General features: G+C 36.9%; 1 protein-coding gene across 2 annotated transcripts in view; it reads right to left on the bottom strand.

Moving 5' to 3' along the window:
- Nucleotides 1–14737, bottom strand: part of Scyl2 (SCY1-like, kinase-like 2) — a 58915-nt gene that overhangs the window by 28338 nt on the left and 15840 nt on the right. For both annotated transcript variants that reach the window (XM_005374529.2, XM_005374530.2), the window contains exons 3-4: nt 5607–5764; nt 1942–2086 (exon numbers count right to left, since the gene is read on the bottom strand). In XM_005374529.2, the coding sequence (XP_005374586.1) occupies nt 1942–2086; nt 5607–5764 (303 nt within the window). The remainder of the gene's footprint in view (nt 1–1941; nt 2087–5606; nt 5765–14737) is intronic.

The raw sequence follows: 14737 nt of genomic DNA, 5'->3' as shown, positions 1-14737 counted from the left end.
GCCACTTATAAAAAAATGAAGCTGGACCTTTCTACCATTTATAAACATTAACTCAGGGGGGCAGAGTGCATGTTCTGCATGTGCAAAGCCCTTGGTTCAATCCCAAGCACAAAAGAAGGGAGGAAAAATACAAACTGGCTCAAAAACCTAACCTAAGACCTGAAAACCATAAAATGTTAGAAGAAAAATAGAGGAAAAGCTTCATTACACTGGGCCTGGCAATGACTTCTTAGATCTGACACCAAAATCACAAGTAATAAATGAAAAAGTATATGAAACAGACTATCAAAATAAAAAAAATCCTTTGCCTTGAAGAACACAATCAATAGAGTGAAAAAGCAACCCACAGAACGGGAGAAAAGCACGTATTTGATACAGACTTGATATTTCGAATATACAAAGAATCTTATGACTCAAAAATGCACAAAACAAAACAAACTTATGCAAAAGTGAACAAAGGACTATGGTCAGATGCATCTCCACAGCACCCACAGCACATAAAAAGATATTTAAAGTCACTAATCATTAAGGAAATGCAAATCAAAACCACACTGAGCTATAACTTCAGACCCATCATTACTATATACGTCTACTGAATGTCAATATCCAGCATTTTCCATTTTCTTACACACTGAAGGAAGACAGAGAGAGACAGAGAGAGAGAGAGAAAGGAAGGAAGGAAGGAAGAAAGAAAGGGAGGAAGGAAGGAAGGAAAGAAGGAAGGAAGGAAGGAAGGAAGCAAGCAAGCAAGCAAGCAAGCAAGCAAGCAAGCAAGCTAGGCATAGTGGTGCATGCCTGTAATCCCAGCACTCAGGAGGCTGAGATAAGAGGATCACTTCAAGTTTGAGGCCATCCTGGGCCACAAAGTGAGCTCAAGGCCAGCCTGAACTGCACAGTGAAACCCTGTCTCAAAAACACACACACAAAAATAAAAAAGCAGTAATTTTTAAAGAATTAAGTCAGCATTCCATTTTTTTCATTATAGAAAATGCAAATTGATCTACAGCAATAGAAAGCAGGTCATCAATTTTCTGGGACAAGAAAATTAAGAAACAGAAAGGAACAGCAGGAAAGAATTACAAGGAATATAAAAAAGGGTTGAGGGTGATAGATATATGTATTACCTTGACTTTGGTAATATTCTCAGAGGTATGTCAAACTTAGAAGACTATATATTTTGTCTATATGCAGTTTACTATATGTCAAATATGTATTAATAATGCTGTTAAAAAATAAAATGATGTCTATATCCAAGGAAATCAGAATCTACTGTATAAATCTGTCTGTGGAGTAGGAGATATTATTCTGGTAAGCAGAGAAAGTAAATCTGAAAAAGTAGGTTTATATAAAGGCTAACAATATCTCTTGATATGTACTAAATTCCTTGGAGGTGTCATATGTATTTCACTCTTTTTTTTTTTTTTTTGTATTTCACTCTTACTAAGTACTTCTTTTTCGTTTGTTTCTTTTTTTGAGACAGCGTCTCACTCTACAATTCAGGCTGACCTCAAGCTCAAGTCAATTCTCCTGTCTCAGCCTCAGGAGTGCTGGGATACCAGGGGTATGGCATCACACCTGGCCCTAAATGTTTCTTTATTTCAACTTTATTTCAACAAAACTTAATGTTTTGTTTATAAAAGGAATTTACATAGTTTAAAATTAAAAAAGAACCCTGCCCATCCACCAGCCAATAAGTGCTCTTCTTCAAAGGTTACTAATGTTATCAATTCAATATATTTAAAAATACAAACCAAGTTTGCATTTTAAATACAAATTTAAATTTAACAAAAAACTGCAAAAACAATTCTAGAACATAGAAATAATTTTCAAATTACTGGCAAAAACTGAAGGTTTATACAAACTAGTTCATATCGAAAAGTTTGAAATAGCCAGAAAAAATTTTTTTAATTTTTTTTTTACATGTTGAATAAAAATACCCACCTGAAGCAAACCATATTTAGTTTCCACATCATAAAGCCTATAATCCTTAATGTCTGGAGAGATAGAGGAAGGTAGATTTTCCCAGTTACCAAGAACGTTGGCTAAACTCGCAAAAACCGGTTCTGTACAAAATGCCAAGCAATCCCTGTTTTAAAAAAAGAGTCATTACCATCATTTTTATAAACAATTGAAATCAAATGTACATAAAATACCCAGAAGTCCTATTATACTATCAATAAGGTCGACTTAAATTTGTAAATTTCAGCATAATACACTTCAAACAACAAAGTCAAGAGTATAAGAATCATAATAGATAAATTGTACAATCTTTTTAAACCAAATGCTGTCACAATTTTTATAAATGTTTTAAAACTTACGGAATTAAAATATAAAATACTTCAATTGTGCTTTCTCAAATGATTGATATTCTCTATGTGAGGCCAATAAACGGATATAGAATATTATTAATTCTACCTTTGATGCCCTTCCTTCGAAGGCTTTAATTTCCAGAATATGCTCAAAGGAACTTACAGATTTCCTACAGATGACTCACGAGGAACAGGACTCAGATGCCTCATTAGTAGTGAGAAACAAAGAAAATACCTCTATATTCCTCAGCTCTTGCTTCAATCAGAGCATCCTTGCTTATATCTATTCCATGTATCATTTTGAAAGGTGTAACAGTTTCAATTTTTTAAATTACTGTGTTTCCATGTATAAGAAAATTAACAAGTTCAAAATGTTTGATGCTGATGTTCAATAGACATACACATTAATGGTCAATAGCTCAGGCTTTGAAGACAGACAGATGTCTGACTCCTAGTCCCAGTATTTCTGTTCTCTGGCTTGGTGACACTGGACAGCATATCTCTAAGCCCCACTTTGCCTGTTTGTGAAATGGTGATAACAGATGCACCTGGAAGGGTTACTGTGCATATCAAAGGAAATAATCATGTGACGTACACAGCGAAGTATCTAGTGTGCGTGCTCAGTAAATGCTGTCCACTGCTCCACTCCCAAGCATTTATGCCTCAAGCTCTAACGTTGTCGGTCTGGTGCTTTGGGCTCTGGCACTAGGCAAAACCAAGTTTCTTGCCAGGATAATAACCATCTAACGGCAAGTATTCACTTTGTTGTTCCATGAGTCTGGAATGCTTTAATACCTTTTCTTCCGCCTTGGGCCCATTTTCCAAATGAAAGCGTACACAGAAGCTTAAGGTGTATGAGAAAGAGACATTGCTGCTGAGGGTGAAGGCGGGAAAGGGTCGTATTGCGCTGGGAAGGCCACTATGTTGTTCGCTATGCCCAGCATCCAGCTCATTCACACCGTGGATACCAGGCATTCTTTCCTTAAACTGTACTGGAGGGAAAGCTGCTCAAATAACCCTTCCGCAGGACTCCTGTATTTCAGCATGTTACTTTTGTTCCACTCTATCTCGACCCCAAAATCATCTTTGGTCACATCGAAAGCCCTGATTGTGCTTCAAGCTCTAAGGCCTTACACTCTTTCATGAATACTCATTTCCATTATCATTCCAGTCATATGGCAGAAGGCTGTAAGGACCACTGAGGTGGATCACAGCTTTCTTTCTTTCCCCCAAACTACCTCAACAATAACCATTTACTACCCTTAGGCAAACATCCCCCACAGGTTTCTTTTACTAAGTACAAACTATACTATAACCTCTGTCTTTTTCAACGTTTAAGAGCGTGTACTCATAGTCCTCCTATTTAACTCCTTATTTCCCAGCCTCCTTTACCCAGTGGTTACCTAGCAGCCACTTGCCACTTCAAAAACACATACAGTTCATTTAACATGAATAAATGACCTCACTCGTGCTGGAATTCATCTCAGCATATGACTAATTCTTCAAGCTTCCTCCTTTCAGCTCCTCCCATAAGACTTCACTCACACGTCTTTCCTGTTCTAGCTTCTAATTCTCACATGTTCTAGCTTCTAACTGTCATCCTACTAAAATTATCAAATGTCACTAACGACGTCTCACTAGTCATATGTGATGGATTCTTCTTGGTCCTTATTTCCTTTTTACTCTGTGGCCCCAAATATTAGTGGGTACTTTCCCACCTCCTTAGGTTTTCATGACATGCTGCCAGGTTTTCAACTGCCATGTGACAGTGATCTCTCCTTTTGCTTTGCCTGGCTTTTTCTCCCCACTGTATTTCAATGTTCTTCCCTCAGTGTGCTGTTCTTTTCACTCCTGTCTTAAAAAATTCACTTTTCTTCTTGGTTTCATTTACAGCCTCTATGTTATACCCATACACACTGTCAACTCTGAACTCTCATTTGGATTACTCTTTCAGATTTCCCTAGAAACCAAGTTATTTTCCCTTTAGGAAAGGGAAATTAGTGTTACTATAATGTTTACACCCTAATAATCAAAAATTCATAGTCTCTGACTTGTCTCCATTCCTGATCATCAATAAATTCCTAGTTCTATGATGTTTAAATCACTATAAAAGAAGCTGCAGGAACAGAGGAAAGTGTAAAACTTTGATTCTTCTCCCGTTAGGAAAGTTAAAATGTAATTACGAGGTATGAGACATGTAGATCTAAGTTAAAATAGCAGGGGTATTTGTACAATTAGAGACAGGGGACCATACTTCTGAGCGAGCACAGCATGGTACAGTTAAGGGGGGAAAAAGACAGGCTTAGCAATCAGGGTAATGAATGATTTCCAGCTTTGCCACTTAATACCATACAGTTTATCTCTATTCTATGTAATTGTGAGACTTATAAAAGCTAAACAATATAAAGCATTTTGCATAGTTTCTCATATAGTAAATGTTCCTATTTTTTCTTTCAGATGGATAAAAAAGAGGGAGGGGGTTACCAAAGATTCCAACATAAGAATTTTTCAAAAACCCAAAATATGAAATAGATAAAGCAAAGCTACCCCAGCTGAAGGGAGGGGTGAGGGTGGGATGCTGCCCGCTATGTCCTCCTGTTCCCCGCTCCTCCTCCTCCTTAAAACCCTAAGAGCCACAGAACACACATGGCAACCACTTCATTAAGATCTTCCAAACTGAGAGGGGAATACAACCTGAAGAAGAAATCAATTGGGTATCAGAAATAATGCAGAAAAGGGTTACAAAGCTATGAAAGCACCACACGCCTGACGGTCCAGTCAAAATTTTATAAATTTCACTTTCCAGTCAATCTCAGCAACATTTCCCAAGCTTGTCTTTAAGAAAAATACATGGTAAACTAACTGAGGGCTATGGACTGACATGCTGCGTAGAACAGAAGGTAAAATTGTCTAAAACAGCACTTGCCATACACATAAAATCGGCCCTCAAATAGTGAATCAATAATAAAGAGGCGAGAAATTCTAGCAAGCTAGCAAAGACAGCTACTTTCAGGCAGCGACTGCATTGCACCCTTCTCTTCCATCTTCCATTCTGACTACTCTAATGCTGACACTGAGCAGGCAGGAACTTAAATGCATAAGCATGGCAAGTGAGAAGGAAGTCTTCATAACATTTCCGAAGCAACACATACAAGGACAATGCGAATAAATTTTAGGGAAATTACCCACTAGAATCACCTCTTAGTTTATAAGAACTGTTCACTGATTATGAAATAGACTTCAAATGTAGAGTTACTTTTCTTTCGGAAGTCATAATAGGTTTCTATAAAAATTTACCTTGATTCTTCTAACGGATGTTGTACAGTAAGAAGTCGAGGGTGTCGTAGCCGAGTTAACTGCTGGACTCCTCGTTTTAGAGAATCGATGATTTGATCCTTTTCAAATTTTTGATATTTGTCAACCAGCTTTTTATCAAAGACAAAAACAGCCACTTCCTGACAAAAGAATTGTCACTTATTTTAATCAAGAAATGTGTAAAAGTCAGAAAATTTTTATTTGCATGTCATAACGGTCTACAGAGAATTGAAAGCTGTCACAGAAATTTTATCACCATTGTAATACTCTTCTAATCAAAAAGTTGATTTCCTTATGACTAGTAAATCTAAATACTTTTAAGGACACATGACTCTGGGCCAAGGATATAGCTCAGTGGCACAGCATCTGCCTAGCAAGCACAAGGTCCTGAGTTTGATTCCCAGTACCAAAAAAAAACAAAAAACAAAAAAAAAACAAACCAAAACTAAACATACATGACTCAAGATCTTCATCTAAAAGAACATAGGACAATCTCCCCACCTTTGAATTCTGGTATCCAACATACACACAAACTGGATGCGATATAGTTTCTACTATGTAATAATCTCTTGCTTAACCAGAAAACAGAAAATATTTAAAATGTAAACATTAGGCACTACCAAAAAAAGGGAAGAGGAAGAGAAAAGGAGGAGAGAGCAGGGGATGAAACAAGGAATTAAGATGTGTTGTGCGTATGTGCCAGCTCCACACAAGGACTGTGATCGTTATACACTGTATATACCTACTAATGCACTGAAGTAATTTTTAAAAATTTAAAAAGTCAAAATGCTGTTTTATAACGATAAACCCGAAATATACTACAAAACTGTGGAAGAAGTCTGATCTAACATTAGATCAGACTTATCTTTTGAAAGATAAATTGTTCGTCAAAGAGCGCTCCTTTATACAAAATTCTAATTTGTGCCTGCCTGGCAAGCACAAGGTCGTGAGTTCGATTCTGGTACCAGAAGAAAAACAAACAAACAAAAAAAAAAAACAAACGAAAAACAAAAACCTAATTTGTAAGTAGCTTTTACATGTGAATACTCTATACTCTCGTACTACCCTAAGCACCACCCTGTAATAAGAAGTCACTGAATGGCCCCTGGTTTAGAAGGTGCTCCCCAAGCACTTCACTTTGAAATCACTCACAGTTTTACGCTTTTAGAAGCATACATGCTCTTTGCCATTTTATCCCTTTCACTCTCAGTTACTCAAGGAAAAACAGTTCTTCTCTAGATAAATCATTTTACTAAATCGGTCTAAAAACAGCCCTGTTGATGGATGATATACATAATACAGGAATATATGATTCTCAGTAATAATGAAAAGAACTGATAAAGCTGGAAGCAAAATTAGCAAAGAATGCAAGCCTTCCAAAATTCTTTGAACAAAGATTTTAAAAGGATATTTCATAATTTCTATCATCTCTTTTGAAAGCCTCTAATTAAACCTATTGCTACCTATCACATCCAAGTTAGTACTTTACTGTTTTTCCCTTTTAATTATTTTTTTTTAATTTTTGCTACCCTAGAATTACTGTTTTCTCACGCTTGCCTAGCAACCTAATCATCTCACAAAGATCCACAGCAAAATCCTCAACTGATAAGTTGTTCAACTATTACTTGTTTTTAGTTGGAGGGGCTCCTTATAAGTAAGTTAAGCATTTGAAAGGACCGAGTCTCTGAAAAGCGTAAAAGAACTATTTACTAACTCAATTCAAATTCCCCATTATATTGGTGAAGCATTTTTGAATCGAGAAATATTTACTATAACAGAGGATTTATTAATATAGTGCGCAAAATGTTAACATTAGATCAGACCAAAGGTTGAGTAAATTTCCCTACAACTGACCAGCTGTCTTTGGGAATTTTTCCCAACAAAAAATGGGGACAAATAATAGTACAAATGCCTCATAGGATCACTGAAGAGTAAATGACACAGTAACATAGAATTTATGACAATACCTAACACACTACAAACATTCAATGTACGCAACCGCTGTGACAACACTGACCAACACCAAGACTTGTACTTCACTATGTGTCTATCACTGATACACATGTGATCAGCAATACGCACATTTAAGACCAACGATCAAGAAGCATCTTTGAAAGATGAAGAGAAAGCCTCCACACCCTGTCCACTTCACAAAGAATCTCAGTACGTTAGGCTAAACAAAGCTATGTGTACAAATCATAACTACTTCTGTGTCACATAGAGACAAACATTTAGCATGTAAGAGTCCAGATAAGGGTCCAGTTTCTAAGGTCACATAAACCTGTATTAGAATACCACTCCTCTCTCTCCTTATTTATGCTGGCCTTAAACTCAAACCTTGGTCTTGGTTATTTTCAGACCACAGTATCATAACAAGAAGATAAAGAATGAAATTACTACAATATACTACAAATTACACAGAACATAAACAAATTATTACAACTGTATAGCTAGTTTCAGGCATTAGTTTACCATAGAACCTTACAGTTTCCCAAGTCAACTGACTACGTATAAAACTAATAATAGATAACATGTGCACAGTTATGTGGCAAACATTTTGCTAAGCCTTTTTCAGGGATTATTCCGTGTCTCACAGCAAGCCTAGAAGACAAGTTACCTTATCCTTACTTCATGAATGAGGACACTGTAAAGAGGATAAATGTTGTCTGTAAGATCTCACAAGAGGTAAGATGAAGAGTTAAAACTGAAACTCGGGGAGTCTAACTGTAGGGCCAACAACATACCATTCTGTCTCCTTAGCAACAACACAGGACAAACTAGGAGCACCCAAGTAAAACATGACACATACATGCTGAGGAACAGCTTATAACAGCACTCACGTACAGAAGGAGTATCCCTTCCCTGAAACATCTGGGCCCAGAGGTATTCCAGATATGGGATTTTTTCAAATTCTAGAATTTTGTGTATGTGTGAGGACTCTTGGGGGCAGGACCGAAGTCCAACAGAAAATTCACTTATGTTTCATAACACACCTTACTGCACACACTGAGGCAATTTTAGTGGAAGTGAATTAAGTGCACCTGCATTCTGACTGCAATCCATTACGCAAGGTCAGAGATGGAATTTCCAAGTACAGCAGCACACTGGCTCTCAAAAGTTTTGGATGTTGGAGCACTTCTGATTTCCTATTTTTGGATTAGGTGTGCTTAACCTATATAAACACATCTCAGCTGTTTTGATTATTAGGAGAAACAAGACAACCAGAGTTTTATGTAATATTATTCTGAACTAAAAACAATGACCTAGAAGTTCAAATTCCTATCTCACCATTCTTGTGCAAAAATCTTATTTTAGTAAGTGTTCTGCTAAGACACAGCTTATAATTGCATCTAATTTAAATGTGTTTGTTTTTGAAGATGTTTTAAGTCTTTAAAAAATCACATGAAATGGCTCTTCAGATCTCACCTTCATTTCACACTGCAAAGAAGAAATACTACAGTTCACAAACAAGTAAAACCCAAAAAATTTCTTCCTGAGACTTATTTATTGCTTTACATCAAAGATTAACAGACTGTGGCAGGCAACATGGTACACATCTGAAATCCCAGCACTCTGGGAGGCTGAGATAGAAAGGTCACAAGTTTGAACCCAGCATGGGTTCAAAATTTAAAAACCCTGTCTCAAAATTTAAAAAATAAAAGAGCTGGGGGATATCGCTCAATGCAAAGGCCTGGGTTCAACTCTCGGTACTGAATTTAAAAAAAGAAAAAAGATGACATTTCTACATAGATCAAAATGGTTATTAACTGTCTTAGAAATATTTTGTTTCAATCAGTTAATTAAAAATAACCAATTTCAACAAAATTGTGTTGTTAATAATTTCCCTTCAGGCCTCAGGCTGACTTATTAAAATAAAACTCTAGGACTGCATTTCAAAACCTTTTCATCAGAATATATCCTAAGTTAATTTCCAACTTATATCCTTCTTTTATTACCAAATTGAACATCCCTAATCTGAAAATCTGAAAGGCTCTAAAACTGAAACTTGGATGTTCAAGAAGTTTCAGACTTCAGATTTTCGGTTAGGGAGATTTCAACAAGTCAAGTCCGCTAACATTCCAAATCCAAAACAATGAAGTCTGAAACACTTCTGATCTCAAGAATTCCAGATAAGGGATAACCAACCCGAACTACCAATTTTGCTACCATGTACTGCTTCTGTGAAAGTCTTCTCACCTTTTCTATACGCTATACCATTCTTAAAGCAAGAAACACTCTTTCTAGTCTCCATATGCGTAAGAGCTAGCAGTATCTTAGACATAGAAGACTCAGATACTTACCACCAAATGGAAGTCAATAAAGATAAGCATTTAATAACTTCTCATTGTTATCTTCAATTAAAATCTTTTTTTCACTTTTTTATTATGAAAATTTTCATATACACAGAAAAAACGAAATAGTTCAATCATCCAGTACATCTTACAATTATATAGCGGTCAAAACTCTAGTTAAGGACTGCCAGGAAGATGGCAGAGTGGTAAGCAGCAAAGAGCCTCTCTGAGAGTTGCTGTCCAGACACTGGATTACAGCAACACAAAGAAGACAAGAGGAGGGCAGTGGGTCCCCTAGAACCAGGAAAAATCTGAAGCTAGAATTGAAGCCCACGGAAACAGTGAAGAAACTTCAATAAAGAAGAAGGAGGTAGCCAGTGGAGCCTTCTCCCTGAGTCAGGACTCACTGCAGGGGAGGAGGAGTTCAAACCTGTGGACACACAGTGACTACTTGTAACACCAGAGGCCTCCACAGAGACATGCAACAGTGGAAGGGCATGAAAAAACTGCACTACCTGGGGTTGAATGCTTGGAGCTCAGTCAACCCTTGAGAGAGAGCAACTGGCCAGGAGCCATCTTGGAGAGGGGCCTACTGAGCTCAGAACTCAGAACAACTGCTGGGTCCATGTAGCAGCTTCCAGCTGAGTTCAACCCTGCAAAAGGTACACTGAGGGCTGGAGGCTGAATGGGTCTGGTCTCAGCTTCATAGCCAGACTCTATCCTGAACTTCAGGGGAAAAACAGGTGCAGGCTCATTGAGATTATACACTACCCCACCACAAAGCTACTGCTGGCTTGCTGGGATAAATCAACACAGATCCGGACTCTGTCTCCACACCCTGTCTACCAGTGACAGCAGAGACAAACCGAAAGAGGACTTTTTTCTCTCTTTTTTTTCTTTCTCTGTTTCATTTTGTCTTGTCTTTTTGAGACAAGGTCTCACTATGCAGTTCAGGCCTGCCGTGAGCTCACTTTGTAGCTCAGGCTGGTCTCGAACTCAAGATGATCCTCCTGTCTCAGCCTCCCAAGTGCTGGGATTATAGGTGTGAGCCACTATGCCTGGCTTGTTTTGTTTTTGCTGTGGTTTTGTTTTTGTTTTTCTCCTTCATTGTTTGATTTTGTTTTTGTATGAGTGTGAATGTGGTTACTAGCCTCTTCGTGGTTGTCAGTTCTGTTCTGTTCTTCCTTTTATTTCTTCCTTCTCTCCCTCCTATCTTCTGCACCATGACCCTCCTTTGTTTCCATGATCCTCCTTTGTCCTCCAGCCTTGCTTCTGATCTCTTCCTCTTCTTTTTCTCTATTTTCTCCCTAATCCCTTTTAAATTTTCTCCCCTGAGGGTAAAAGTGACATATTGAGGACTTACTGCATATAATTTTCTGGTTTGTTTTAGATTTTGTTATATAACCACAAATCTAGTTCATATGGTTAAAGGTGGCAACTTAATGGTTGCCTCAGTTTGTCATTTTCTAGGTTGTGTTTGATGCTACTGTTATAGCTGATTGTACCATTTTAGCCAAAGTGACATAATTGTTCAAACCAGCTGTTCTTCCTGGTATTCCAAGACTGAGATTGCCTAAGGGTCATAGAAAAATTCTGTGGGCCAGTACCAAAGAATCAGGGGATGGACCAAGCAAGCAGCAACTTCTCATCCCCAACAAACTGAAGAGGTAGGATCTTGCAACAGACCCAAAATCCAAAAATCCAGTTCACCTGAAAGACACCACTGAGAAGTAGTCACTTCCTAAGCATTCTAAATACAAGCAATAAAGCAACTCACCATAGGTAATTTATAAGTACAACCCAGGAATTAATTCAAAAGCAAATGAGAAGACACTTAAACAAGACGCAATCCCAGATACCCAGTTCACCAAAGGCAAACTCAGGGGCAACGAGGTGAGACAATCCAAAAGCCACCTACCTGGCCTCTCTGCCGTGGTAACACTACAACAAATGAGGCTCTAGAAAAAAAATCAAATCACAAGTGATTTCTCAGATAACTACAGAGATGATGACCACAATGAAAACCATACTGACTCTAAAGTAGATACAGATTAAAAAAAAAAAAATGGTAGAACTGAAGAAAATGATGGAAACCATGAATGTCCAACATAGGAAAGAAACAGAATCCATAAAACATATTCAAGCAGATATTCAGGAGAATAAAAATTCCATTGAAAGTACCTGCAGCAGGATGAGCCAATGCTAGGACAAGATCTCAGATACAGAAGTCAGAGTTGCACTTAGCAATCATGAAAACAAAGATTTCTTAAAAATAGCAAGGGACCATGAGAAATCAATGCAGCAGCTGTGAGACAATGCAAAGAGGAATAACATAAGATTGATTGGAGTCAATGAAAAAAGCAGGAGATAGTACAAAAGACATAAAAAGCCCGTTCATGTAAGTCATGGAAGAAAACATCCCAAGAGGGTAAAAAAAGAGTCTGACATACAGCTATGTATGCAACGGAAAAGAAACAAATCACCTATAAAGAAAAGCCCATCAGAATCACAGTTGACTTCTCAACACAAACCATAAAGTCAAGGAAAGCTTGGAGTAAAGTATTATAAGCCCTAAATGAAAACAACTTTCAACCCAGACTGATGTAGCCCACAAAACTATCTTTCAAAATTGATGGAGAAATAAAATGCTTACATGACAAAGAACACCTGAGGAAATTCATGAACACCAAACCAGTACTCCAAAGTGTTCCAAATGAACACTTAAAGAATAAATCCACCAGGTAAGGCAAGCAATTAAACTTAAGAGTGGAAAAAAAAAGCCAACAACAGGAAAATAACACGATATGGATAAGTCAATACATATCAGTTATTAACTATCAATGTTAATGGTCTCAATTCACCAAACAAAAAAAGCAGACTGGTAGAATGGATTAAGAAGGAAAACTCTCCAGTATGTTGCATAAAGAAACACACTTTAATTCTTTTTTTTTTTTTAGGGAAGTAAAGGATGGGAAACGATATCCATACAACAGGAACCCAGGATACAGAACGGGTAGCTATTCTATTTGCAGACAAAGTGGATTTCAAGTCAAGACTGAACAAGAGAGACAAAAAAAGTCACAATATCCTTGTAGAGGGAATAATCCAAGAAAAAGTGACAAAAATCATTAATATTGATGTATCAAATACCAGTGCACTCAACTATGTAAAACAAATATTATTAAAGGACATGAAAAATCAAATAAGCACTAACACAATTATAATGGGGGACCTCAACACCCCACTGTCACAATTAGATAAATCAGCTAGACAAAAAAAAAAAAAAAAAGTAATGTCAGATCTGAATCAAAGTTTTGAACAAATGGACTTAGATATCTACAAAGTGTTCCACCTCACAACATCAGAATACACATTATTCTCAGCTGCACATAGGACATTCTCCAAAGTAGACCACATACTACCTCATAGAAGATGCTTAAGTAAATGCAAAGGAACTGAAATTGCCTTATGCATATTATCAGACCATAGTGCAATTAAATTGGAAATCAATGGCAACAGATACCACAAAAACGTCATAAACATATGGAAATTCAATAACACCCTCCTGAACAATCAATTAATGGGGTCACAGATGAAATTAAAGAATTAGACAGTTTCTACAATTAAACAATAATGTCAGTACACTATCCCAGAATTCATGGGGCACAATGAAAGCAGTCCGACAAGAAAAATTTATAGTGGTGAATTCCCACAGCAGAAAAACAGAGAGAGCTCAAATAAACAACCTAATGATGAATCTCGAGCATCTAGAAAAAAAAAGCAAGTCAAGTCCAAAGCTCATACAAGAGAGGAATTTATAAAGACCAGAGCAGAAATTAATCCAGTAGAGACTAAGAAAATAATAGAAAGAATCAATGAATCAAAGAGTTGGTTCTTTGACAGATTAAATAAAATTGACAAACCCTTAGCCAACTTTATCAGAAGAGGAAAGAAAAGACTGAAATTTGTGCAGTTAGGAATGAAACAGGTAAAATCATCACATATCCTGCAAAAATCCAGAAGACCATCAATTCCTACTTCATCATGCTGTATTCTAATCAGATGGAAAACAGAAGAAATGAAAAGATTCCTAGATATATATGAATTACCAAAGATGAATCAAGAAGTTATACAACTTCTAAATGACTCAATATCAATGAAATTGAAGATGTAATTACAAAACATGATAACAAAGAAAAGCCCAGGCCCTGATGGATTCACTGCTGAATTCTACAAGAAATTTAGAGAAAACATAATGCCACTACTCCTCAAACTCTTTAATGAAATTGAAAGGAAAGCAATATTCCCAAATTTATTCCTGGAAGAAAGCATTACTCTGATACCAAAACAGAGAAAGATCCAGCCAAAAAAAAAAAGAACTACAGGCCAATCTCTCTAATCAACATAGACACAAAAATCCTCAATAAGACACTGGCAAACAGAACGCAGCAAATCATCATGAAGATTATACACCATGACCGAGTAGGATTCATCCCTGGAATGCAAGGACAGTTCAACATACAAATGTCATAAATGCAACACACCATAATAACAGAGCCAAGGACAAAATCCATATGATCATCTCAGTAGATATAGAAAAGTATTTGACCAAGTCCAACACCCGTTCATGATTAAAAAAACCTTACAGAAAATTGAAATAGGTTGTCTTTATCTCCATCTGATAAAAGCCATCTATGACAATCCAACAGCCAACATCATACTAAAAGGAAAAAAACTGAAAGCTTTCACCCTAAAATCAGGAATAAGACAAGAACGTCCACTGTCACCACTCTTATTCAGTATAGTTCTGGAAACTTTAGA

The sequence above is a fragment of the Chinchilla lanigera genome, unplaced genomic scaffold, assembly GCF_000276665.1.
Source record: "Chinchilla lanigera isolate Chin_1 unplaced genomic scaffold, ChiLan1.0 scaffold00004, whole genome shotgun sequence".
NCBI lineage: Eukaryota > Metazoa > Chordata > Mammalia > Rodentia > Chinchillidae > Chinchilla > Chinchilla lanigera.
The sequence above is the reverse complement of the archived record's forward strand: the minus strand, read 5'-3'. Positions and strand labels throughout refer to the sequence as shown.